This window comes from Meles meles, chromosome 4, assembly GCF_922984935.1.
Source record: "Meles meles chromosome 4, mMelMel3.1 paternal haplotype, whole genome shotgun sequence".
In the NCBI taxonomy this organism is placed as follows: Eukaryota; Metazoa; Chordata; class Mammalia; order Carnivora; family Mustelidae; genus Meles; species Meles meles.
Genome location: NC_060069.1, coordinates 158,680,339 through 158,705,031, shown reverse-complemented (window position 1 = coordinate 158,705,031; position 24,693 = coordinate 158,680,339). Strand labels below are relative to the sequence as shown.

The 24,693-nt window shown below is 38.5% G+C and overlaps 1 protein-coding gene across 2 annotated transcripts in view; it reads left to right on the top strand.

The window, feature by feature from the left end:
* BRWD1 (bromodomain and WD repeat domain containing 1) overlaps positions 1-24,693 on the top strand; it is a 124,918-nt gene that overhangs the window by 59,819 nt on the left and 40,406 nt on the right. For both annotated transcript variants that reach the window (XM_046003479.1, XM_046003478.1), the window contains exons 20-27: positions 1,628-1,721; positions 5,547-5,678; positions 13,065-13,159; positions 14,870-15,059; positions 16,993-17,118; positions 17,214-17,321; positions 19,763-19,887; positions 20,559-20,641. In XM_046003479.1, coding sequence (XP_045859435.1) covers positions 1,628-1,721; positions 5,547-5,678; positions 13,065-13,159; positions 14,870-15,059; positions 16,993-17,118; positions 17,214-17,321; positions 19,763-19,887; positions 20,559-20,641 — 953 coding nt within the window. The remainder of the gene's footprint in view (positions 1-1,627; positions 1,722-5,546; positions 5,679-13,064; positions 13,160-14,869; positions 15,060-16,992; positions 17,119-17,213; positions 17,322-19,762; positions 19,888-20,558; positions 20,642-24,693) is intronic.

The window sequence follows — 24,693 nt, the reverse complement described above, 5'->3', positions numbered from 1 at the left end:
TTCTAGTGGGAGCAATGAGAATTTTACATAACTTCACTTAGGGTGGCATTTGATGAGGATCAAAAAAAAATTAAAGTTTTGTTTTCCAACCATAAAAGTAGTATGTGTCCATTGTGAAAAATTTAGGTAATAGGTGAAAGCATAAGACAATTAATGGCCCCAGTGTGCAGAACGATGAGCGCATAGTACTGCTTCGCAGTAGACACGGTTCTGGTTGGAGCTGGATCTCAGGCACGTAATTTGTCTTAATTCAGTAATAGTAGAAACTCTTTTCATTGTTTTCATGCTAATTCTGTCCATCCTGTCATCTTTATCTTTTTTCTTAACGGACCATCTACTTTAGCCATGGAATTGCACAGAGATGAAGATGATACTCAGGAAGGTCTAGAATGTTCCTTTGCGTTATTACTGATTGAGAATGAAGTGTATGTAGTACTTCATTTTCAAAACAAAGGGAACCATACAGCTATGGGGTAGAATTCCATTTGGCTGTGAGTGAAAAACCATATATAGTTCTTAAATACACATAAATTGATGAAACAGACAGCTTGTGAAGGACTGAGTCCGATTTAGAGTTGCCTTATAGATAGGGTGTTGCTCTGCTATATACTGAGTGTGGGCTGCAGATGTACCCTGAGGAAAATGCAGTTCTGTAGAAGGCAGTTTTTACCTTAGGGCATTTGTGCATATTCTCTTTCAGAGCATTTGCTTGTAACTTGGAGCATGGCCAGTATGCCAGTTGTGAAACTGGCCCAAATGGGGTTTTAAAGTGAACACAAACACAAAGCCATATGTTTTCAACAATGTTCAAATTAGAGAAAAAGGACTTTTAGTCACTTGAATTCTCTAACCATAGAAAAGGAAAATGAACGTCGGTACCTTTCTCATGGTTGAAGGTCCCTTGCTTTGAAATCGGTCACAGAATAATCTTCTGTATCATGTGAGTTGAGAGAAGTGATTAGAAGTACTAGTAACAGTGCTATTCTGATTTTCTACAAATTATAAAACATGCAGTTTGAATAAATTTGGAGGAGGATTCTGCTTTTCTTTCTTTAGAGAAAGGAATTTCAATCTTGGAAAATTCATATGGAGATTTTGAGTAGCTAATAATGAAAGATCCTGTATGAGTTGGCTGTATTGGGTCAATGAAAATATAAACAATTATTTCTGTCTTAAACATGAATCATAGGGGGTACCTGGGTGGCTCAGTCCCTTAAGCATCTTCCTTCTGCTCAGATCATAATACCAGGGTCCTGGGATCGAGGCCCAACATCAGGCTCCCTGCTTCTTGGGGAGCCGCCTTCTCTCTCTCCCTCTCCCTGCCGCATGTTCCCTCTGCTTGTGCTCACTCCCTCTCTGTCAAATAAATAAATAAAATCTTAAAAAAGGAACATAGGACCTCCTAACTACCTCTGAGATTATATTTATATTAAATTTCTAACATAAAAAAAATAAATTTCTAACATAAAGTATAGCTTGATTTTTTTATAACTTTAGAAATTTTTTGTATTAATTGCAAGAGTATATAACCTTATGATGACCAAAATCATAATGATTATTTTTTTCCTCTTTATATCATTTACTTTATCAGTTCACTAACCAATATACTGGATACTTGTATTTGTAGGAAATTGGAAGATTTCAGAATAGAGAAAGGTGAAGAGGAAAGAAATCTTTATATAATAGGAAGAAAAAGGAAGACTCTCCAGCTCACACAAAAGGTAACTTAAATTCTGTTTTCTTACGAATAACTAGAAATAAAACTGAATTTATATTTTTTGGGGGGCGATCAGTGAGAATACTAGTAACGTTTGCCTGAGGTAGAATATTTCTTGCCCAAGGTCTTCTGTTTGGGATTTTAAAATAGTAGACATGAGGTTGTACAGCTCTTAGGAACAATTTAAAAATAGTAGACATAAGGTTGTACAGCTGTTAGGAAAGGAAAAATGATGGAAGGAAGTTGCCTAACATTCCTGAAGGATTCTAGGAACTACTCTTTGATAATCACTCTGGTTGTGAACTAGAATGTTATAGGCTCGTTGCAAGCATTTCAAGTCCATTCCCACTCCCTGATTCTACAGCTAGCCAGCTACTTGACTTCTAAAACTGCTGGTTAGCTTTATCTCTTTCTGAAGTTCATCCAGATGATAAACTAAAAAAAAAACAAAACAAACAACTTTGATGTGAACAATGGTTGGTGACCCTTCAAAGCGTTCATCCTGCTGGAGAAAATCTCATTCTTTAATATTTAGTTTCTCTTTTGATTTTCATTAACATCGATTCATGGTAGATGCACAGTGTTTGCAAGATCAGTGCTCCAGAACTTTGTTGGAAAGTGGTTTTGCTCTTGGGACTTGCTCTCAGTTCACCACTCAGTCTTGAGAGTACATCAGGACACACGGCCTGTGCAGGCCTGGCTGCCACGACCTGCCTTGTCGTTTCAACTTGATCCTTGATAATTTTGTATGACTTGGGCTTTGAGAATGAAGTAAAAATAGTTTTTGTCTTTAACTTAAAAGTGATTTAACTATGTCGAATATTGAAAAGAAAAAGTGTTGACTGAATGAGTATCTTTGGTCTGAGTTAGGATGTTTTCTCATGAAAAAAATTTGGAAATTAAATTCACTAAAATCATTTTAAAGAAACTAATAAATTTTTTCATTTCTACTTTTGCTAGAAGAATAAGTTTTGGAAGATTTTTAAAAATTTGATTACATTGCTGTTCCTTACGTATTTATAATTTTCTAATTTGGTTATATTGATATATTATAGTCTGCAATTAGATTATATTAAAATTTAAGAAATAGTTATGTTAAATGTGAAGTGCTTTAAAATTTTCAATTTAATCTCTAATTCAGAAATTATGATTCTTAATCCTGTATTGAGTACAAAGTCTAAGCTTTGTACTTAACCATCTTATGTATGTACTAAGCCTGCTTAGATAGTGTGTAAACACTGACCATATAGATCTGTGACATTACATTTTGTGGGGGAGCATATTAGGAAAAAGCTCAGTTTCCCGTAGCGGGTACGATGTTGGCAAAAAGTCAACAAACACTAAGTGGAATCCTACAGTATGCAGTCTTTTTTATCTGGGTTAGTCATTTGGCTAGATGAGATTTACCTGTATAGTGGTGAGTAGGTGAAGTCTGTCTGTTTTCCTTGCTGTATAGCATTCCTTTGATGACTATGCAGGTATTATTTAGTCTCTACTTGAAGGACATTTGGGTTGTTTTCATGTTTGACTATCAATCATGATTCTTCTTTCAACATTTTGTATATCTCTTGGTATCTGTGTATTTCTTTTAAGTATATGCCTTGGAATGAAATTTTTGGATTATAGGATATGTGTATCTTCCATTTGGTAGTTGATGCCCTGTGCCATTTCAGAGTGATTGCGCTTCTGCCTGTGGTGAGGTATGTGTGGGAATTTCATTATGTTTGTACATTTCTCTCTTTCTACTTGTTTTTCTTTATGTGGTTTGCCGCTCTAGTATTTGGTACATACATCTTTAGAATTTCCTTTTTCCCTACTGAATTGAACCTTTTCTCATTGTGAATTTCCCCTCCTTATTTCTAGTAATGCTTAATTCTCCAGATTCTTCATACAGCTCTGCTAGCTTTCCTTTGGCTAGTCCTTGCGTAGCATATGTTTCCCTCCTCGTGGCATTGAGTTACACGTGTATTAAACTTACACTGCTTGATTCTCTTTCGTTAGGTTGCTGCTTTTCTGAACTTTTTTTCTGACCTCTGTTTCACTTTTGTGAGTTCTGTTTAGCTGTGTGTAATCTGGTGTTAAACCCATTGTGTTCTTAGTTTTAGTTACTGTTTTTCTCAGTTCAGAATTTTTATACAGTCCCTTTTTAGAGCTTCCAGTTTTCTGCTAAAGTTCTCATTATTTTAATTTCTTAAAAATCAGCCATACTTACTTTAAAAACCCATGTCTGATAATTTCATTATTTTAATATCTTGTTCCTGTTTCCATTGCTTGTTGATTTTTTTTTCTCATTTTTCACCATCACATTTTCTTTGTTATCTGTGGTTTGACTAAATGTTAAATGTTAGAGATTATTTGAAGTCTAGGATATTTCTTCCCCTAGAGAAGATTTACATTTGCTTTTGGTAAACTGCTAGGGCCACTGTCAAGCCTGTATTGCCTTAGTCCAAGCAAGGATGGAGCTGTAGTTGCTTTGGATTACTCTTCTTCTGTGGTTTACTGATAGGGCTAGGCAGTACCCTTTGATCGACTAGCCAAAGCCTGGAGTGTTCTCCCACACATAGAAGGCTCTCAATTGCAATTTCTTGTGAGCCTAATTCAGTTAGTTTAGTCTGTCAGTGTTTTGCCTACCTTTCGACCCTTCAGCTTTCTCTTCCAGAGTGAAATTCTAGGGTTTTCTTGTTGCTTGCACTCTTTTCTGACTTGGGCCTACAGTTCTTTGTAGGGTTATTAGGTAGATTCCCTCAAACTTCTTATTAAGGAAATATATTTTGGGGGCACTTGTATGGCTCAGTCATTAAGCGTCTGCTTTCAGTTCAGGTCATGATCCCGGGGTCCTGCGATCAGGCCCCGCATTGGACTCCTTGCTCAGCGGGAAGCTTGCTTCTCCCTCTCCTGTTCCCCCTGCTTGTGTTCCGTCTCTCGCTGTCTCTCTATCAGATAAATCAATAAAATCTTAAAAAAAAAAAATCAGTGATGTATTGAAATGATAAGATACCTGTCGTCATCACACAGAAGGCACTAATGTGAAAACTAATTTATCAGACAAGGAAAATGTGTTTTGAGTGATTTCTCATACAACTTGGGTGTTTGAGGAATAGCAGGCTCCCTCCACCCTTTAAAAAAATGCAGTCTCGGGGCGCCTGGGTGGCTCGGTGGGTTGAGGCCTCTGCCTTCTGCTCGGATCGTGATCTCGGTGTCCTGGGATTGAGCCCCGCGTCGGGCTTTCTGCTCAGCAGGGAGCCTGCTTCCTCCCCTCTCTCTCTGCCTGCCTCTCTGCCTAGTTGTGGTCTCTGTCTGTCAAATAAATAAATAAAATCTTTAAAAAAAAAAAATAAAAAAAATGCAGTCTATTTTATTTGGATGCTTTTTAAAGATTATTTAATTATTTTGTTTTGACAAATATGACATTTCAAAAATTCAAGCAGAGCTGAAAAGTACTGAAAACAAATCCTCTAAAAATTTAAAATCTGGAAATAAGCAGGGTTAATATTTGAGGATTATTTCAGATTTTCTCTATACTTGTGTTTCTTAATGTTGGTGACAGCATGATAATATACGAATATATATTTTCACTTCTAAGATATGTATTTTAAGAGGTATCCGTTTTGGGTTATTGTTGTTGTTATATTCTTAATGGCAAACCATGTCTTCTAAGTAAAATGCCAAGTTTAATTTAACTGTATATGTGTGTGTATGTGTGTATTTGAAGTGTTACTGTTTTTTATTTTTGCCTTAAATTCCTTTTAGAATTTGAAAGAATGCCCATCTTACTGAGATGCTTGTACTCATTTGGGTGTTGATTTCCATCTGCATGTTTATGTTTCAGTGTGACTCGGTGGTTTTGCTGTCTCAGTCTAGGCAGAGGACGTGCAGGCGCAAATACCCAAATTATGGTAGAAGAAATCTTGGCCGGCTTGACTTATCTTCTGGAAATGAATCTTCAAGCTCTATGAGACATGTGAGTTTTGTAACTTTATATAAAATAATGTTCAGTAATTTGTCTTAATTTTTTCCTTTGTATCTGCCAAGAGTCTAAGATGAATTTTTAGCAGTTTTGTTGAGATACTTACCATACCAGTGTTGTATAATCCAGTATCTCTAGTATATTAACAGAATTGTGCTATCATCACTACTATTTAACTTCAAAATATTTTCATTGCCTCTAAAACGAAATCTTCCACTCATTTGCAGTTACTTCCCAGCCCACCTCACTCAGCTCCTGGCAACCCCTTTCTGTCTATATGGATTGATTGGCCTATTCTGGGCATTTTATATGAATGGAATCATACAATACAATTCTGTGACTGGCTTTTTTCGCTTAGCATAACGTTTCCAAGGTTGATCCCTGTGTAGCATGTATCCATACCTGTTTTTGGCTGTTATGAATAATGCAGCTTACTAACAGACAGGTTTTTGATTGAATATAGACTTTCTTTTCATTTGGTATCTAGGAGTCCGTTTGCTGGGTCACGTGGTAACTCTCTGTTTTCATCTTTTGAGGAATTGCTAAAATGTTTTCCAAAGCAGCTGCCCTGTTTTATATTTCCATCAGTAATGTGTGAGGATGCCGGTCTCACCACATCCTTACCAGCACTTGGCATTGTCTGTACTGTTGGTTTCAGAGATTTTTTTTTTTTTAAGATTTTATTTATTTATTTGACAGAGATCACAAGTAGATAGAGAGGCAAGCAGAGAGAGAGAGAGGGAAGCAGGCTCCCCGCTGAGCAGAGAGCCCGGGACTCGATCCTAGGACCCTGAGATCATGACCCGAGCCGAAGGCAGTGGCTTAACCCACTGAACCACCCAGACGCCCCTGTACTGTTGGTTTTAGCCATCCTAGCGGGAGTGAAGGGCTAGCTCACTGGTTTTGATTTGCATTTCCCTAATGATTAGTGATGTGGACCATGTGCTTATTTCTTGTCTGCGCAAATCTGTTGCCTGTTTTTCATTTTGGTTGTCTTTTTTTGTTATTGCCGTGAAAGGTTTTTATTCTGGATGTGAGTCCTTGCAGATTCAGGGTGTGTACACATTCTATTCAGAGTGCTGGCATCTCACTTATTGGATGGCTGGTTTCCTTTGAAGCACAAAAGTTTTATGAAGTGTGAGAAAATCCAATTGATTTTTTTTTTTTTTTTTTTAACTTAGTTGCTGGTGCTTTTGCTGTCATATCTAAGCCTTTCTTTAACCCCTTTGCTTGACTTTGAGGAATCCAGTAGAATTAGTGGTCTTCATTTTGATTTTTTGGGGAGAAGCCAATATTTTTGTAGAGTCTTTAAAATTTAATAATAGGATGTTAATATTTTCTAATCAGTAATGTTTTGAGGTTTGAAATGTTCCATATGGATGGACAGACAGTTCATTTAATTCTGTTACAAAGCATTACAGTAGTAGTTCAGTTAGTGTTTGAGATTAAATCTAAATTCTTCCACTCAGACAAGTCGTTTAACCTTTTTGTGCTCTGGCCAGATCTGTAAAAGCAGTGTTAGCATGTATTCCTCAAAGATGTGAGAACTTACCTGATTGTGAAGTGTTGAAAATAGTGCCTCATATCCAATCGTGCTAGCTGCTGTTAGCACCAGCCTTTGTATTTATCTAACTTTGTTTCATGTGATGAGATGGTTTTTACATTAGTTTCTTCTTATTTATAGTGAATTGAGCATGTTTTAACCCTTTCCTTATAGTTTTGGGCAATTAACAATAAACATTCCCGCCTATCCTTACTATTTTCTGGTTTATGGTTACTGTGTTTTTCATACCTGTAGATTTTATTGTTTCTCCTTTTGTACACAAGATAGAGCATACTGTAGATGCCCTTTTGCCCTTGACCTTTTTCACTTAAAATATTCTTGAACCCATTCCATACCACTTCTTAAATATCTTCTCTGTGTTTTTTAAGAGTTGCATCACACGTGATTGTGGGCTTGTAACAGTTTATTTAACCACTTTCTCACGTATGGGCATTTAGGACATTTCTGGTGTTTTTGTCATAGTGTCACAGTGAATAATCTTTTTGTCTTTGTGTGTAGTTTTGTCCTGTCGGAGATGCAATTTGGGAGTACATTTCTGGGAATGGGATTGCCAGGTCCAAAGATAGATGCCTATGAGTTGTATGAGAGAGTGATAAAAAAAATTCCTGCTGAAGGAGGGTTCCAACTTGGCATTCCTACCGGTGGCACCGAGGAGTGCCTGTTTCCCTATCCATTAGCCCACAGAGTATGTTATACTTGATGATTTTTACCCATTTAGTGGGTGAGAGATGGTGTCCTAGTATAGTTTTATTTTTACATTTTGGCTGTTCTTTTAGTGTGGTAAAATATAAGATAAAATTTATCATTTTAACTATTTTTCTGCCTACAGTTCATTGGCATTAACTACATTTATGATGTGTGCGGCCATTACCACTGTATGTTTCTAGCACTCTCTCATCATCCCAGACGTTTTATATTCGTTAACCACTGACTCTTATTTCCCTTCTCCATCCTTGGTAGCCTGCCTTCTACTTTCTGTCTCTCTATAAATTTGCCTATTCTAGGGACTTCTATAAGTGGAATTGTGCAATATTTGTTCTTTTGTCTTTGGTTTATTTCACAGAAAGTTTTATTTTGACTTTCTCATACTATGTGTGAAGTTGTTGAACATTTCTTCTTATTTTAAATCTTTATGCTCTGTGTATTTATGCTTTCAGTCATTTCTCTGTCATGTTTTGGCCTCTCCCCACCCTGCCCTGCTCCTTAATTTTTATCTTTTTTGGGAGGGGGAGTGGGGCAGAGGGAGATAGCAAATCTTTTTTTTTTTTTTAATTTAATTTAATTTATTTATTTGACAGAGATCACAAGTAGGCAGAGAGGCAGGCAGAGAGAAAGGAGGAAGCAGACTCCCTGCAGAGCAGAGAGCCTGATGTGGGGCTCGATTCCAGGACCCTGGGATCATGGCCTGAGCTGAAGGCAGAGGCTTTAACCCACTGAGCCACCCAGGCGCCCCGGGAGATAGCACATCTTAAGCACGCTCCTTGCCCAGTGTGGAGCCTAATGCAGGGCTTGAGCTCAAAACCCTGAGACCATGACCTAAGCCGAAATCATGAGTCCGGAGTCAGACGGTTAACCAACTGAGCCACCAAGCACATCCCCCTGCCTTAATTTTTAAAAGTTCTTTATAACTGGGGCACCTGGGTGGCTCAGTCGTTAAGCTCCTGCCTTTGACTCAGGTCGTGATCCCGGGGTCCTGGGATCGAGCCCTGCCTCAGGCTGCCTGCTCCATGGAGAATCTGCTTCTCCCTCTTCCTCTGCTGTTCCCCTGCTTATGCTCTCTCTCTTGGCTGTCCCTCTCTCTCTCAGATAAATAAATAAAAATAAAATCTTAAAATTCTTTATAACTAGGGATATATAGTTCTTTATCCGTAGTTTGTGAGGTGCTGGGTGTTTTCTGCCATTATGGCCTCAAAGTAGTTATTATTTGGCATAGATGAAGGTTTCTAATTTCAGCAGATTTAATTTTTTTACACATTCTGCTGTGTTTCTGAATTTTGGGGTTATTTTTATCATTGAATTTTCTGAGGTTTTCAGGTATCTTCTCCTTTGCATGGATACCTAGTTTCACTCCTAGGAACACTAGTTTCACTTTGTGCCTCTCCTGGATTTCTCTGGTCTAACGGCATTCCTCCGTTCTTCCAGCACAGCGCGGAGTGGTTGTAGAGACATGGGTCCGCATTCCTGTTGGTGGACACAAGTCTACCATTGTCACGTTAAGAAAGATGCTCTATTTTAGCTGTCTGCGGTATACGTACATACTGTATTTTGCTAAGGGGATAGCAACTAATGCTTATTTTCTTATATTCTTTTTGAAATACCAGGATTGATTATAAGTTTTGTTTTTTTTTAGCTTTTTAAATCATCACTGGTATCAATCTTGGAATTTCTGTCTTTATTAATTTGGTGTGTTTTTAAGTAATGAGGAACTTTTTAAACTGATGCAAGGATAGATAATGTGGAGTGTTAAAACCACTTGACCTTTTAAAATCATGATTTTGTGGTTTGGTGTCCTTGGTTTTACTTGCATCGATATGAATTCATTCACCTATGTTGTTGCAGGGGGGTGGAGGTGGGGGGGCTCTTGTGGTTGGGGAGGTGCGTAATGTGTATGGCCGCAGAATAGAGATTGTGGCATTGCGTATATGCATGTTGGTCCATTCCATTTTGGTTTGGAAAGCACTGATGGTAGGAGAGTTAGCCAAATTTTTTGCTGTACTTATCCTCCTGTGACCCCAGGCTTGTTAATTACTTCTACTTTTCTTACCCCTGGGTGTTCCTATAGATGAAGAGCTAGTATTGTATAGGGCCTGGGAGACAGTAAAAAACTCAGAGGCAGGGTGGATCCAAGTTTTGTGAGGTTGAAGCTTGTGTAATCTTAGGACTTTTTTTTTTTTTTTTTTTTAAAGAAAAGTAACTCAAAGTTTCAAGTAGATTATGTCATCTTGATAGGCAAGTTAAATCAGAATCTCTGAAACTTAGGGTTGTTAGTTTTCTTAATTCTGATTTTCTTAGTTCTTAATTTCTTAACAGGTATTTGGAGAGTTGGGATAACACATATAAGACATTTCATAAGGTGTATGGTTTCTAGGTAGTAGCTTTCAAGAGTTTATATTACTGTGATTTTTAAAAAAAGTTGATTTGAGCATGCGAAGCACATTCCATTTAGTAGTTCTGTTGTGCTAGGCCTAGAACCTACTCCTGGAATAGTGCTGGGCTCACATTTTGAGAAACAGTTTGTAGAATATTTTGACTTTACATTTTGCCTATTCAAATGATGTAAACAAGAGTAGGGTTTTTTTTTTTTTAAGATTTTATTTATTAGAGAGGGAGAGAGCACAGATGGAGAAGCAGACTCCTACTGAGCAAAGAGCCCATTGTGGGACTTGATCCCAGGACCCCGAGATCATGACCTGAGCCAAAGGCAGAGGCTTAACGAACTGAGCCACCTGGACACCCCCAAAAGTAGATATTAACTTGGTATTTTGCCTTTGAGTTTTGGATCTTACTGACATTTTCATTGTCTATTATCAAAGCTCCTAAAGTAAATGCTGTTATAGGAAAAGGTCCTGTCTCAGTTTAAAAGTACCTGCCTGGGACTCATGGCCAGAACTTAAAGTGGATTGCAACCATTGGTGCTGTGACAATCAAAAAGTTGTTTGTTCCTGTCTCTTCCCTTTAAAAAAAAAAGGGGTGGGGGAGACACCTGGGTGGCTCAGTTGGTGAAAGCCTCTGTCTTTGGCTCAGGTCATGGGATTGAGCCCCGCATTGGGTTCTCTGCTCAACAGGCAGCCTGCTTCCCCCTCTCTCTCTCTGCCTGCCTCTCTGCCTACTAGTGATTGCTGTCAATTAAATAATTTTTTTTTTTTTTAAAAGGACTGTTTTGGAGAGGTTTTAGGTTTACAGATAAATTACACAATGAGTACAGTGAGTTCCCATATACTCTCTTCCCTTCACACAGTCTTTTCTATTAGTAATGTCTTGAATTAGTGTGGTGCATTTGCTATAACTGGTGAGGTGAATTCCTTGGTTTACATTAGGGATCACTGTGTGTTGTATAGTTCTGTGGGTTTTGACAAATGCATTGTCTGCCATATCAGTATCTACCATAACAGCATCAGACAGAACAGTTTCACTGCCCTAAAACCCCACTGGACTATACTTACTCTTTCCCTCCTCCTGAGCCACTGACAACCATTGATTTTTTTACTGTTTCCATAGACTTTTCCAGACTGCTATATAGTTGGGTTATACAGTATGGAGCCTTTTCAGATTGGCTACTTTCTAGTAATACGAGTTTTAAGTTTTCTCTACAACTCTTTGTGGCTTGGTGTTTCATTTCTTTTTAGAACTGAGTAATAGTCGGTTGTCTGAATTTACCACAGTTTATATATTCACCTACTGAAGGACATGCTGGTTGCTTCTAAGTTTTGGCAGTTAGGAATAAAGCTGTTATAAACTTCACATACAGGTTTTGTATGGACAACATTTTTAATGCATTTGGGGAAATACCAAGGAGCATATTTATTGCATCATGTGATAAGGCCCTGTTGGACAGCTTTGTAAGAAACTTACAGACTCTCCGAAGTGGCCATGTTGTATTTTGTATTTCCATAGTCAATGAGGGAGAGACCCTGTTGCTGTTTGTTGTTGTTAAGATGTCCGTTCTTCACAACTTCATCTGTAGATTGACCACAATCCCAATCCAAATCCCACGTTAATTTTATGGGTGTTGGCAGAGTGATTCTAAAGTTTACTTGCAGAGGTAAAAGACCTAGGATACTGAAGAAAGTATTTGGAGGACTGACAGTACCTGACATTAAGAGTTAGTATAAATCTGTGGTTTTTAAAACAATATGAGATTGGTGAAAGCATAGACAATAGTTGAGTGGAACAGTATAGGGGAACCAAGAAATAGACTAATACACAGATGATCAAGTGGCGTTTGACAAAGGAGCAAATACCACTCAGTGGATAAAACATAGTTTTTCAACAAATGGTATTGGAATGACTGGATATCCACATGTTAAAAAAAAAAATCTAGACAGAGACTTCTCACAAAAATTAACTCAAAATGGATCATAAACGTAATATAAAATGCAAAATGGAAATTTCTAGAAGATAACATACAGTAAACTATAGGGGACGTTGGCTATGGCAGTGACTTTTTAGATAGAGTACCAGAAGCACAATCCGATAGAGAAAAACGTGACAAGCTAGAGTTCATTGAAATTAAAATCTGCTCTGGGAAAGATACCGTTAAGAGAATGAAAACGCAAGCCTATTGACTGGGAGAAGATACTTGTAGAACTGCTATCTGATAAGGACTCGTATTTAAAACATACCATGAGTTCTTAAAACACATTCATAAGGAAACAAAGAATCCAGTTTAAGAATTAGCAAAATGCCTGACACCTCATCAAAGAATATCTGTAGGTCATACGGAAAGATGCACAACGTCCGTCATGGGGATGAGAGTAGAATGACGAGAGCCCATTGCATACCTGTCACGGTGGCCTAAGTCCAACAAAATACTGAGAACATCTACATTGACTTTTTATGAGCTTCACTCAGAAGGGCCGGCTGATCAACAGTAGTAGCGTTAAGTCTTGGACTCTAATGCCTTATGCTTGATAAGAAAAAGAATATAGTAAGGACATTTACTTCTTGTTTTTCTAAGTCCGTCTAACTCTTTTCTTGCCCGATGGCCTAAGATGATCAGGACGAAGTGCAGTTTTTCTTGACTTGTATTGTTTAATCTCCAAGATCAGGATTTTTATTTTATCTCCATCTCCCCCCGCCCCGACCCTGGCCAATAGGAAACTTCCTGTGATCAGAGTGAAGGCTCTTGTTCTTCTGAAGAGGAGGAATGGAGGAGCGATCGAAGAAGTGAGAGTGACAGCGAGAGTTCAAGGTATCTGCTTTTCCTTGTTCCCATCTTTTCGGCAGTTCAGTCGGCAGTTCAGTCGTAGGTGTGGATGCAGTAGGCATGGATGGCATTTGAGACGTGAGAGCTCACATCTGTGAGACAACTGACTTGTTAGTACATTTAAAAGGAGAAGAAAACCAAAAACTTTATCTACAGAAAATATTTTAGGTATTTTTGACTGTAAACATTCGAGCCGGCAGGACGTCGGGTGTGTATACTCAAAATCAGTCCAGTCTTGAGCTGCATTTATAATGAGTAGTATCCAAAGTGTATGTGGTAAGACAATCGTTCTGTTTATTATTAGTTATGCATGTGTTGACCTTGTGTTTAGTTTTGTTATTGAGGTTTCATTGGATCGAGATGTTAACATCTATTCCTTCTCTTGGTAAATAAATGTCAACTTCACCTTTGACAGATGCTCAAGCCAGAAACCTGGACCTCTTTCTCTTTTCATGAACATATCCATCACCACATGTGATGGTGCCTCTGCCAAATAGGACTGAAAGTATCTTCTTTCAGTTTCCATTGGTCCTGTTCTTGTCAAGACCACCTGACTGTACTCCGTTTCCTTTCTTGACTTCTCTTATTCCATTATGGTTAGGAGCTGGAGTAATTTTTAGAACACTTGTCTATTTTATTTTTTTAAAATTCATTTTTAATTATGAAATAGACATAATAAAATTTACTATCTTAACTATTGTTAAGTGTATGTTTCAGTAGTGTTAAGGACATTCATACTGTCTTGCACACACTCTCCGGAGCTCGATGCAAAACTGAAACTGTATACCTATTAAACAGTGATTCTCCACTTCCCATCCCCGTCCTCTGACAACCACTGTTATGCTTTCTATCTCTATAATTAGTAACTTTTAATTCAGCTTTTCTTGAATTTTATATACAAAGCAGATGCTCTTGAGTTTTTTCTAAATAGCTCTTTTTATGATAAATAGCTCTTAGAAATGTGTTTATTAGTGTATGTTTTATTGAGCCTGAGAGGTATGTGGTTGGCCAATGATGGCCCAGTAGAGTCCTTTGTTGTCCTTTTCTGTATTTTCTGAAGCTAGCAGTGGGTAGGGGCTCGTTTTCTCGATCTAGTTTCCTGTCGGACTCTTGCTTCTGCTCCGGGGTGGACTACGAGTTCGTCTTATGAATCTTCTGTCGTATCAAGGAAAGGTCCCCCTCTTGGCAAGAAGCTCTGACCACTTAACAGCTTTCTATTTGTTGTGGTTATGTTTTCCTTGGGCTTCTCGGTCTGTTCACAGATGGTTTCTCATTCCAGCTAAAATTTCTAGTCTATTCCTGAGCCCCCTCTCACTTGGGGTGGGGAGGAGGGCCTACTCTTACGGTTCTGTGTGATCTCTCCTGTTTTCATAGCTACACTCCATCTTCTGAAAGGGGACCGTTGGTTGACTCTAAATGTTGTGTTCCACAGTGTCTCCTCTATATTATACTTTAAAGTAATTCCTCAGGCTTACATCCTTTCCTCATTTCCGGTGTCAGTGCAGGCTTCTCTCTTTCTCCTGATCTCTGGCTATTTCCGTATTCGCTGATGGTGAAGGCAGAGTGTTCAAGTTAAATTTTCCCACGATCCTTTTTTCCTTCCCTCTTCATCTCTTCTCTTAATGCTATGTGACTGGTTTGCTGTCAGGGCTTAGATTGTGGTTCCCTGCAACTTACACTTTTTTCCTTTGCCAGTGACTCGTCATCTCGATATTCTGATTGGACCGCTGATGCAGGCATCAATCTGCAGCCACCTCTACGGACATCATCGCGTCGGCGAGTTACCCGTTTTTGCAGTAGTTCAGAGGATGAAATGTCTACTGAAAATTTATCTCCTCCAAAGCGGAGACGAAAGAGAAAGAAAGAAAATAAGCCTAAAAAAGAGGTAAGAGAAGTATATCTTTAAAAACATCTTTTTACACTTTTTATAGAGGTGTTTCTGTCCATATTTAGAAATTAAGGGGCGCCTGCGTGGCTCAGTGGGTTAAGCCTCTGCCTTCAGCTCAAGTCATGATCTCAGGGTCCTGGGATCAAGCCCTGCATCGGGCTCTCTGCTTAGTGGGGAGCCCGTTTCCCCCTCTCTTTCTGCCTGCCTCTCTGCCTACTTGTGATCTCTGTCAAATAAATAAATAAAATCTTAAAAAGAAAATTAAAAGTCTTGGCGCACCTGGAGGGCTCACTTGGTTGAGTGTATGCCTTTAGCTTAGGTCGTAATTCTAGGGTCCTGGGATCGAGCCCCACATCAGGCTCCCTGCTTGGTGGGCAGTCTGCTTCTTCCTCTCCCTCTGCCTGCAGTTCCTCCCTCTTGTGCTCTCTCTCCCTCTGTCAAATAAATAAATAAGATTTTTTAAAAAATTAAAAATCTTTAGGAAATTGGAAATTTATATTCTTTTGACGCTGTTAGCACAACTCAAATGTAAAATGGAATTTATATTTGGAAAAGCTACTCCGTTGTGAAGCCTTCTCTGTTCAGTCTGCCACAGATTGGCCTTGGCACTGACTCCTTCCCCAGTTTGAAATCCAGAGGAGCTCTGTTTTGCTCAGAATCCCACTATAACTCTTTATTTTCTCCTGTTAATCAACACCAGAAATATGCTTCAGGGCATTTTGGGGCACTTTCTTCTTCTTTAATCTGTTACTGCCATGTGTCCCAGATGCATCTGGCATATTCTCCTTCATTTGGCATGTTCACACTCTTAACTGAGCTGTTCCTATTCCTTACCATACACACAGTGCTCGTGTAGTGCCGGTGGTGGCTTCATGGTCATTTAAAGATGCCCCATCTTTGTACTCGTTCTCTGTTGCTGTGTCGCGGATCACCCTGAAACTTAGCTCCTTAAAACAGTGAACTTGTATTCATGTTCTGATGGATTGGGAACTGGAGGGCTGATTAGCTAGGTGATTTTTGGCTCACAGGGTTGCACACAGTGGCTGGAGTTGGCAGCTGTCTGAAGGTTTGATCGTCTCTGAAGCTTACTCACTGGACTCAGTTCCTCACCACAGGGCCCCTCTGCAGTGCTGCGTGGGCGTCTGCAGGACATGGTGGCTGGTTTTCCCCGAGCTAGTGATCCTGAAGTGTAAGCAAGCCGTGAACCTGAATTCCTGTGACAGCCTAGTCTTTAAAGCCTCTCGTCACTTCTGTTTTATTCTGTTTGTTAGAAGCAGTTCCAGCCCACCCTCAAGTGGAGATGTGGCTGCACCTCTCGAAGAGGAGAGGAGGAGGATCAGAGAGTTTGTGGCATGTTTTAAAATCACCGGTTTTAAAACCTCAGTCAGGAGGAGACTGTGATGATTAGTCCCTGGTGGAATTCAGAATGGTGTGTTGGTAGTGCGGGCTGTCCGTTGAAGAGGATTTAGGTTGGAAATTAGGTCCCTTCTGTAGGATATAAAGTGTTAAAAGAACCTTAGAAATTTAGGAGATGCTAGAAAAGTGCTAGGTAAATCTGCAGTGCTTTCACAAGTGATACGTTCCTGCGTATGTTAAGGAACCAAATATGTATGCTATGTAAAAACTTATCATTAGGTGATGGGCCCATAAATAGGCATTCTCAGTGATGAAGTTTCTTTTGTTGTTTGTTTTTTGAAGATTGTATTTATCTCAGAGAAAGTGATAGAGCACAGGTCTGGGGAGCAGCACACCAGTGAGCAGGGAGCCCGACGCAGGGAGCCCGACGCAGGACTTGATTCCAGGAATCATGACCTGAGCTGAAGGCAGCTGCTTAACTGACTGAGCCCCGCAGGCGCCCCATGTTTTTCAGTTAAACAGTGTACGCGTGCCCTTTCTGTTGTACTAAACTTTGTTCTGTTCCCCTTGGCAGAGCTTGCGGAGGATGACTCCGGTGGAGCTTGCAAATATGGAACATTTATATGAGTTTCATCCTCCAGTTTGGATAACTGACACCACACTTCGAAAGTCTCCTTTTGTTCCTCAAATGGGTGATGAGGTGAGAGTAATAAATTTTAAAAATGTGAATATGGACACCATAAGACAAAATATTTTACCATTAGGTTTTAATTTTTAAATGTATGCTTTTTGCAGGTAATATATTTTCGACAGGGTCATGAAGCTTATATTGAGGCTGTCAGAAGGAGTAACATCTATGAGCTGAAGCCCAACAAGGAGCCATGGAGAAAAATGGATCTCAGGGTAAGAGGATGGTGTCATATTACATCATTAAACACTTAGCACATGTGTAGTTAAATATTTACAAATCCATTAAAAATAAACCAGCTAGAGGCGTATTTCTTTACTATCTTTCCATTGGTTTCCTGCTTTCTGCTATCACCTTTTAAGACTTACGATCCGGCAGGAAGACGTTTGTCAGTGGGTGGTCTTCGTGTATTGCTGACTGGTATTCAAAGCTAAGCATGTCAGAGTCTTTCGGGAAGGCAGCTTGGCGGTATATATCATTGATCTTAAGATGCATATATGAGGGGCGCCTGGGTGGCTCAGTGGGTTAAGCCGCTGCCTTCGACTCAGGTCATGATCTCAGGGTCCTGGGATCGAGCCCCGCATCGGGCTTTCTGCTCAGCAGGGAACCTGCTTCCTCCTCTCTCTCTGCCTGCTTCTCTGCCTACTTGTGATCTCTCTCTGTCAAATAAATAAATAAAATCTTTAAAAAAAAAAAAAAAAGATGCATATATGAGGATACATGTTCAAAAGAAGTACAACTTTTCGAGAGAGGAAATACAAATTGGAAAAATGGTTGGACCCCATGCATAATAAACTAGATTGCTGTAAATACTATAGAATACCCCTATACTTAACCAGTTTTATAATTTTTTTTATTAAATAACATTTAGAGAAAGAAACAAAGGTTTTGGTTTGTTACCAGTTATTCACATTGGGGACAGGGTCCACGAAAAAGCCCAGGCTTTCTGGAGGCTATTTTAACAATTGGAATAGAAATTGAAAAATATTTAGATGTTTTAGGGCGCCTGGGTGGCTCAGCCATTACGCATCTGCCTTCGGCTCAAGTCATGATCCAGGGATCCTGGGATCGAGTCCAGCATCGGGCTCCCTGCTCCGTGGGAAACCTGCTTCTCCCTCTCCCACTCCCCTTGTTTGTATTCCTTATCTCACTGTTTCTCTATCTCTGTCAAATAAGTAAAGTCTTTATATATATATATTAGATGTTTTAATTCAGTGATTTTACTTCCAGTAATTTAGGAAACAACCGGAAATGCATGTGAATTTTTGAGCAAGGCAATTTCATTTCACTGTTTATAAAAACAAAAAATTAGAAAAAGTCCAAATATCCTATAGTGTTGAATGAATCAAATCATGGTACATTCACAGAATTAACTACTACTATGTAGAGCCCAGTGTATGATTGAGGCTTTTAAAATATTTGTTTTTGAATGACTATTGACTTTTTATAATTTATTACTAAGGAAAATAGCATGTGAAATATTTGTGGTTATGATAAAGATTTACAGATGCATGTCTTAACAAAAATAAATACATCAAAAAGTCAATAGTGATTATATGTGGAATAGCATTACAGTTGATTTTTATTTTATTCTTTATGTTTTTATGTTTCTGATACTTCCAGTAACTATTAGGTGATGAGAACACTGTGTTAGCAAAGACAGCTGTTCTTAACTACCCTTCAACTTATTGGCTGTTCTTCTTGAACTTGGCTTGAGTTGTGTTCTGATTTATGTATGTCTGTCTCACTTATTACTGAGTCTCTGAGTACAGTTGATCCTCATTATTCGCAGATTGCATATTTGTGAATTTGCCTTTTGGTGTATGTTATTTGTAACCCAAAATCCATGCTCATGATGCTTTCTGGTCACTTGTAAACATTCACAGAGTGGCAGAAGATGTGATTTGCATGACCAGCATGTTTACAGCCAAGAGTGAGCAAGGTGGTGCCTTCTTATTTGAGCCCTCATCTCATAAATAAGGGTCCTTTTCGTAGTCTATTCAATGCAATAGTAAGGACTGTTTACATTTTTATGCTTTTTGTTGGTGACTTGCTGTATAAAAGAGCCCGCAAGTGTAGTGCTTAAAGTGTTCTCCTGTGTTAGCACAAGAAAGTGATGATGTGCTTTATGGGAAAAAATGTGTGTTAGATAAACCTCGTTTAGATGTGAGTTATACTAGTTTGAGCCGTTTAGATGTGAGTTATACTAGTTTGGGCTGTGTGTTCAGCGCTAATGAATCAACATACTAGATGAAATGTCTTTATGCAGAAACACAAAGAACAGGATTGTGTATCTCTAAGAAGAGAACAAAGCTGGAAAGAAATTCAGATTATTCACAGCAGTTATCTTTAGATATTGAGCTGGTCAGTGACTTACATGTTCCTTCTTCCGCTTGTGGTATATTTTCTAAAGTGAGTATATTCCTTACGTTAGAAACAGTATTAAATGTCTTTCCTAAAAAAGATGTGAAGCAAAATGATTGCAGCTAATGATTGATATGTCATGAAATGATAGCAAAAATGATTATAGTTAATGTTAAGTTGGAAGCTAAATTGTGAGTTTACTTAATGTGGCAGTATGTGGAGAATTATAGTCTTGAGGAATTGCTCTGTTAACCATTTTAAACACTTTTTTAAAAAAAATATCTGTTAAAAGGATCAAGAATTGGTCAAAATAGTTGGAATACGATATGAGGTTGGGCCCCCTACACTCTGTTGCCTCAAACTTGCATTTATAGATCCTGCAACTGGAAGACTAATGGACAAATCTTTCTCTATTAGGTATGTGTTACTATTTTTATATGGAATTATTTAAGTTTAGATTTTTCCTCTTGCTGATGAGCATGTTCTTTCCCTAGCTGTAGGGTAAATAGTAGAGCACCGTGGACAGCCTGCGAGATGAGGTTCTGGTGGATGGTAGCCCACTAGAAGTAAAGATCATGTGTTAAAACAACAGTTAGGCATTGGTGTGTTGTATACCTTTCTTCATGCCACCTAAACGTGTGGAGAATTCTGGACTGGGGGGACATTTCTTCTGTCTTTATTTTTGAGACAATGTTAGAATAAATAATCTGTTAGGCCTAGTGTTGTCTGTTACGGTAGCCCTTAGCCACAGTGGCTGTTGAGCACTTAGAGTGTGGCAGATTTCAGTTGAGTGTGATGTTAAGTGTACACGATAGATTTTGAAGACTTGATACAAAGGAAAAGATTATATAAAATATCTCATTACTTTGTACTTATAACATTGTGACACAGGATTTAAGGTATGTAGGGTTAAATAAAATACACTCTTAAAATCAATTTTCCTAGTTTCTTTTTACTTACTTCTAATAAGGCTAGTTGAAAAATAAAAACTACAAGTGCAGCTCCCATCCTGTTTCTTTTAGACATTGTTGCTCTAAACTATAACCTCGTACTCAGGGAGTTTAACAATTTTTTATATTTCTGTTTAGATACCACGATATGCCAGATGTTATCGACTTTCTTGTATTGCGTCAATTTTATGATGAAGCAAGACAGAGGAATTGGCAGTCTTGTAAGTCCATCCTTACTGAGTTTCATAATGCCTTTAAAAAATGATCTCTCATTTTATTGGTTTATTTTTGTGGTTCTGGTGCTGCTTTTTATGGTGAATGCGAACACGTAAGTTGTGGAAAGATATAAGTGACTGGAGTATATTTTGCTTAGGGCTTGGTACTTACATCTCCTTAATACCGTTTTTAGCCAAGCACCATTTCTTGTATTTGGATAGTACCTGACTCTTTGAAGGGATTATTTCTTACTCATTGACTATATGCTGGGGTTGACCTTTTCTTTCCTTTCAGACTTCCCCACACTGCATTTTTTCCTGTCTTTTTAATAATTCACAAAATTATTTTATGATATAAAACAATCAGAAAGTTGGAAAATAATGCAGATTTCAAAGCGATAATATTCTGGTATATCAGAGTATTTTAATCAATGTCATATCCACGCAGTCTTAAAAAGGTTGACTTGCGGAAACCATTCCTCTAAAAAATAAATTCATAGAACACTTACAGTTTATAACCCTGAGACATTTGGCTGGACGAAAAAATAAAATTACCTTAGTGGACTACTTTTAATGGTAACGTCCACTCAAGTAGTCAGCATTATTTTGGAACTAGAGATAAAAGAAATTTTTCTTGAAGAAAAACATCTAGCCACACACAGAAACAACAAAAAGCAAACTTGAGTTGTCTGGAATGTGTGGGAGTTAACAAGTCCTATAGCCAGATTTGGAAGTTTCCCATCTATTATGTTTATCCAACCCCCACGATGTCTGTGTTGGAAGCTATCCTTTCGTTCCACTAACATGTGCATTTAAAATTGTTTTAAACTAAGTTTTCTGTAGCTCAGCTCTAGAGATGGATTCCTACTCACCTCTCACAATTTAGTGGGTTTGTTTTATGTTTGTGGTTGAGAAGTGAATGTGCCAGATCTTCTAATTAATTCAGTTTTGTTCCCCCATGAAATCTTCCCTGTTTTCTTGAAGTTTAAGGAGTGCTGTTAAAAGAAGTTGCTTGATTTTGATTTTCCTATATTGAAAACTTTACTCAAGTTCTACCGTACTCTTGACTCAAGTTTATCCTACTCTTGTATAAGCAAAAGTAGGTCCTTTTTTTGTGTGTGTGCTTAAGGAAAAGCCAGGTTTTTACCTTCAGAAAAGTGATTTTTAAAAATTTATTTATTTAAGTAATCTCTATACCAAACATGGGGCTCTGACTCAGGACCCTGAAGTTAAGAGTTGCATGTTCTTCTGACTAAGCCAGCTAGGTGCCCACAGAAAGTGATTTCTTAAGGCTCCTTTTAATTAAAAGTGTTATCTTAACACTGAAAAAAACCTTTTGATTAAACTGAAAGTATCTTCTAGTTTTAGATAAATAAGAAAAATATTATAAAGTCAATTCATTACATAATTAGATAAAAACCAGGGTGCTACATCAGATTTTTAATATATGCCTTTCATTTAAAAAGTTAGAAGAACTCGGGGGCACCTGGGTGGCTCAGTTGTTGGGTGTCTACCTTCGGCTCAGATCATTATCCCAGGGTCCTGGGATCGAGCCCTGCATCGATCGAGCCTGCTTCTCCCTCTCCCACTCCTCCTGCCTGTACTCCCTCTTTCACTGTGTCTCTCTCTATCAAATAAATACATAAATACACACACACACAAAGTTAGAACCAACCAAGATTTTTTCCTAAAGTTTAAGTTATGTTTCAGAATATTTATATAATGAAATATCAAAAGTAGAAATTTATTAATGGCAGGGAGATGGGTAGAGGGATGAAGGACTTTAGGGCTTCTAATGACGTGGAAAAATAGGAAATACACATACAAAGTAATGTTTACATGAATTTGAAAATATATTAAGAACCTCAAAACTCGGATGCCTGGGTGGCTCAGTCAAGCATCTGCCCTCAGCTCAGGTCATGATCCCAGGGTCCTGGGATCCCACATTGGGCTCTTTGCTCAGCCAGGAGCCTACTTTTCCCTCTGCCTGCTGCTTCCCTTGCTTGTACTTTCTCTCTCTTTAATAAATAAATAAAATCTTAAAAAACCCTCAAAACAAGTAGATCTGATAATTGTGATATTGCTGTTGTTTTCAGTTTTACAGAATTCAGAGTAAGCGTTCTTTGTTTAGTTAATATTATTTGTGGGTATTTTATTACATGAATATTCTCTTTCTTGGGGGTGAGATGTAACTTTGATTTTGATTGCTACTATTTCCTTAAAAATTTCCTTGAAGAAAGAATTGCGAATCTACCAAGGATAAATACGTGACTTTTTTTTGGTCAGTGATTTTGTTTTGAGAATGGTGGAGAACATGGGAAAGAAAGGTGAGGTTATTACAGCGGTCTGTGTTTCTTTTGTAATATATGTGAAGTAGCTCACATAGACATGTTCCTCTAGACGCATTCTTAGAATACATTCCCAGAATGACTGAAGTTAGTTGGAGCACTCTCTACAGTTATTTGGGTTTGTAGTGGAGTCCTCCTAATACCTACTTGCCTGCTTTTATTTATCTTGCCAAAATAAAGGAATATTTGGATGTTTAATTATTTCTTCTTCTTCTTCTTCTTCTTTTATTTTAAGAGAGGGAGTTAGGAGGGGCCGAGGGAGAGGGAGAGAGAATACTAAGCAAGCTCCATGCCTGAGGTGAGGCTCGATCTCAGGACCCTGAGATCATGATCTGAGCTGAAACGAAGAGTTAGATGCTCAGCTGACTGAGCCACACAGGCTCCTAATTTTTTAAATAATCGATATGTAAGCTTTCCAAGGGTGCATCTAGAACTGATTCTTATTGTGAAGCCATAACAATTGAAACAGTTTTATGTGGCAGTATTTATATAGGAACAACTTCGGAGCAATCATGGATTAAATTCACATCATACTTTTATAATCTGTTTTATTCTTTAAGAAATGTGTATTTCGGAGCTGTATGTATTTAATATACTTATTAAACAAGTACTTATTTTTTTTTCCATTTTATTTATTTTTTCAGCATAACAGTATTCATTCTTTTTGCACAACACCCAGTGCTCCATGCAAAACGTGCCCTCCCCATTACCCACCACCTGTTCCCCCAACCTCCCACCCCTGACCCTTCAAAACCCTCAGGTTGTTTTTCAGAGTCCATAGTCTCTTATGGTTCGCCTCCCCTTCCAAATTTTTTTATTTTTTTTTTTAATAAACATATAATGTATTTTTATCCCCAGGGGTACAGGTCTGTGAATCGCCAGGTTTACACACTTCACAGCACTCACGATAGCACTTACCCTCCCCAATGTCCATAGCCCCCTCCCCCTCTCCCAATCCCACCTCCCCCCAGCAACCCCCAGTTTGTTTTGTGAGATTAAGAGTCATTTATGGTTTGTCTCCCTCCCAATCCCATCTTGTTTCATTTATTCTTCTCCTATCCCCCTACCCCCCCATGTTGCTTCTCCATGCCCTCATATCAGGGAGAGCATATGATAGTTGTCTTTCTCCGATTGACTTATTTCACTAAGCATGATACGCTCTAGTTCCATCCATGTCGTCGCAAATGGCATGATTTCATTTCTTTTGATGGCTGCATAGTATTCCATTGTGTATATATACCACATCTTCTTTATCCATTCATCTGTTGATGGACATCTAGGTTCTTTCCACAGTTTGGCTATTGTAGACATTGCTGCTATAAACATTCGGGTACACGTGCCCCTTCGGATCACTACATTTGTATCTTTAGGGTAAATACCCAGTAGTGCAATTGCTGGGTCATAGGGTAGTTCTATTTTCAACATTTTGAGGAACCTCCATGCTGTTTTCCAGAGTGGTTGCACCAGCTTGCATTCCCACCAACAGTGGAGGAGGGTTCCCCTTTCTCCACATCCTCTCCAGCATCTGTCATTTCCTGACTTGTTAATTTTAGCCATTCTGACTGGTGTGAGGTGATATCTCATTGTGGTTTTGATTTGTATTTCCCTGATGCCGAGTGACGTGGAGCACTTTTTCATGTGTCTGTTGGCCATCTGGATGTCTTCTTTGCAGAAATGTCTGTTCATGTCCTCTGCCCATTTCTTGATTGG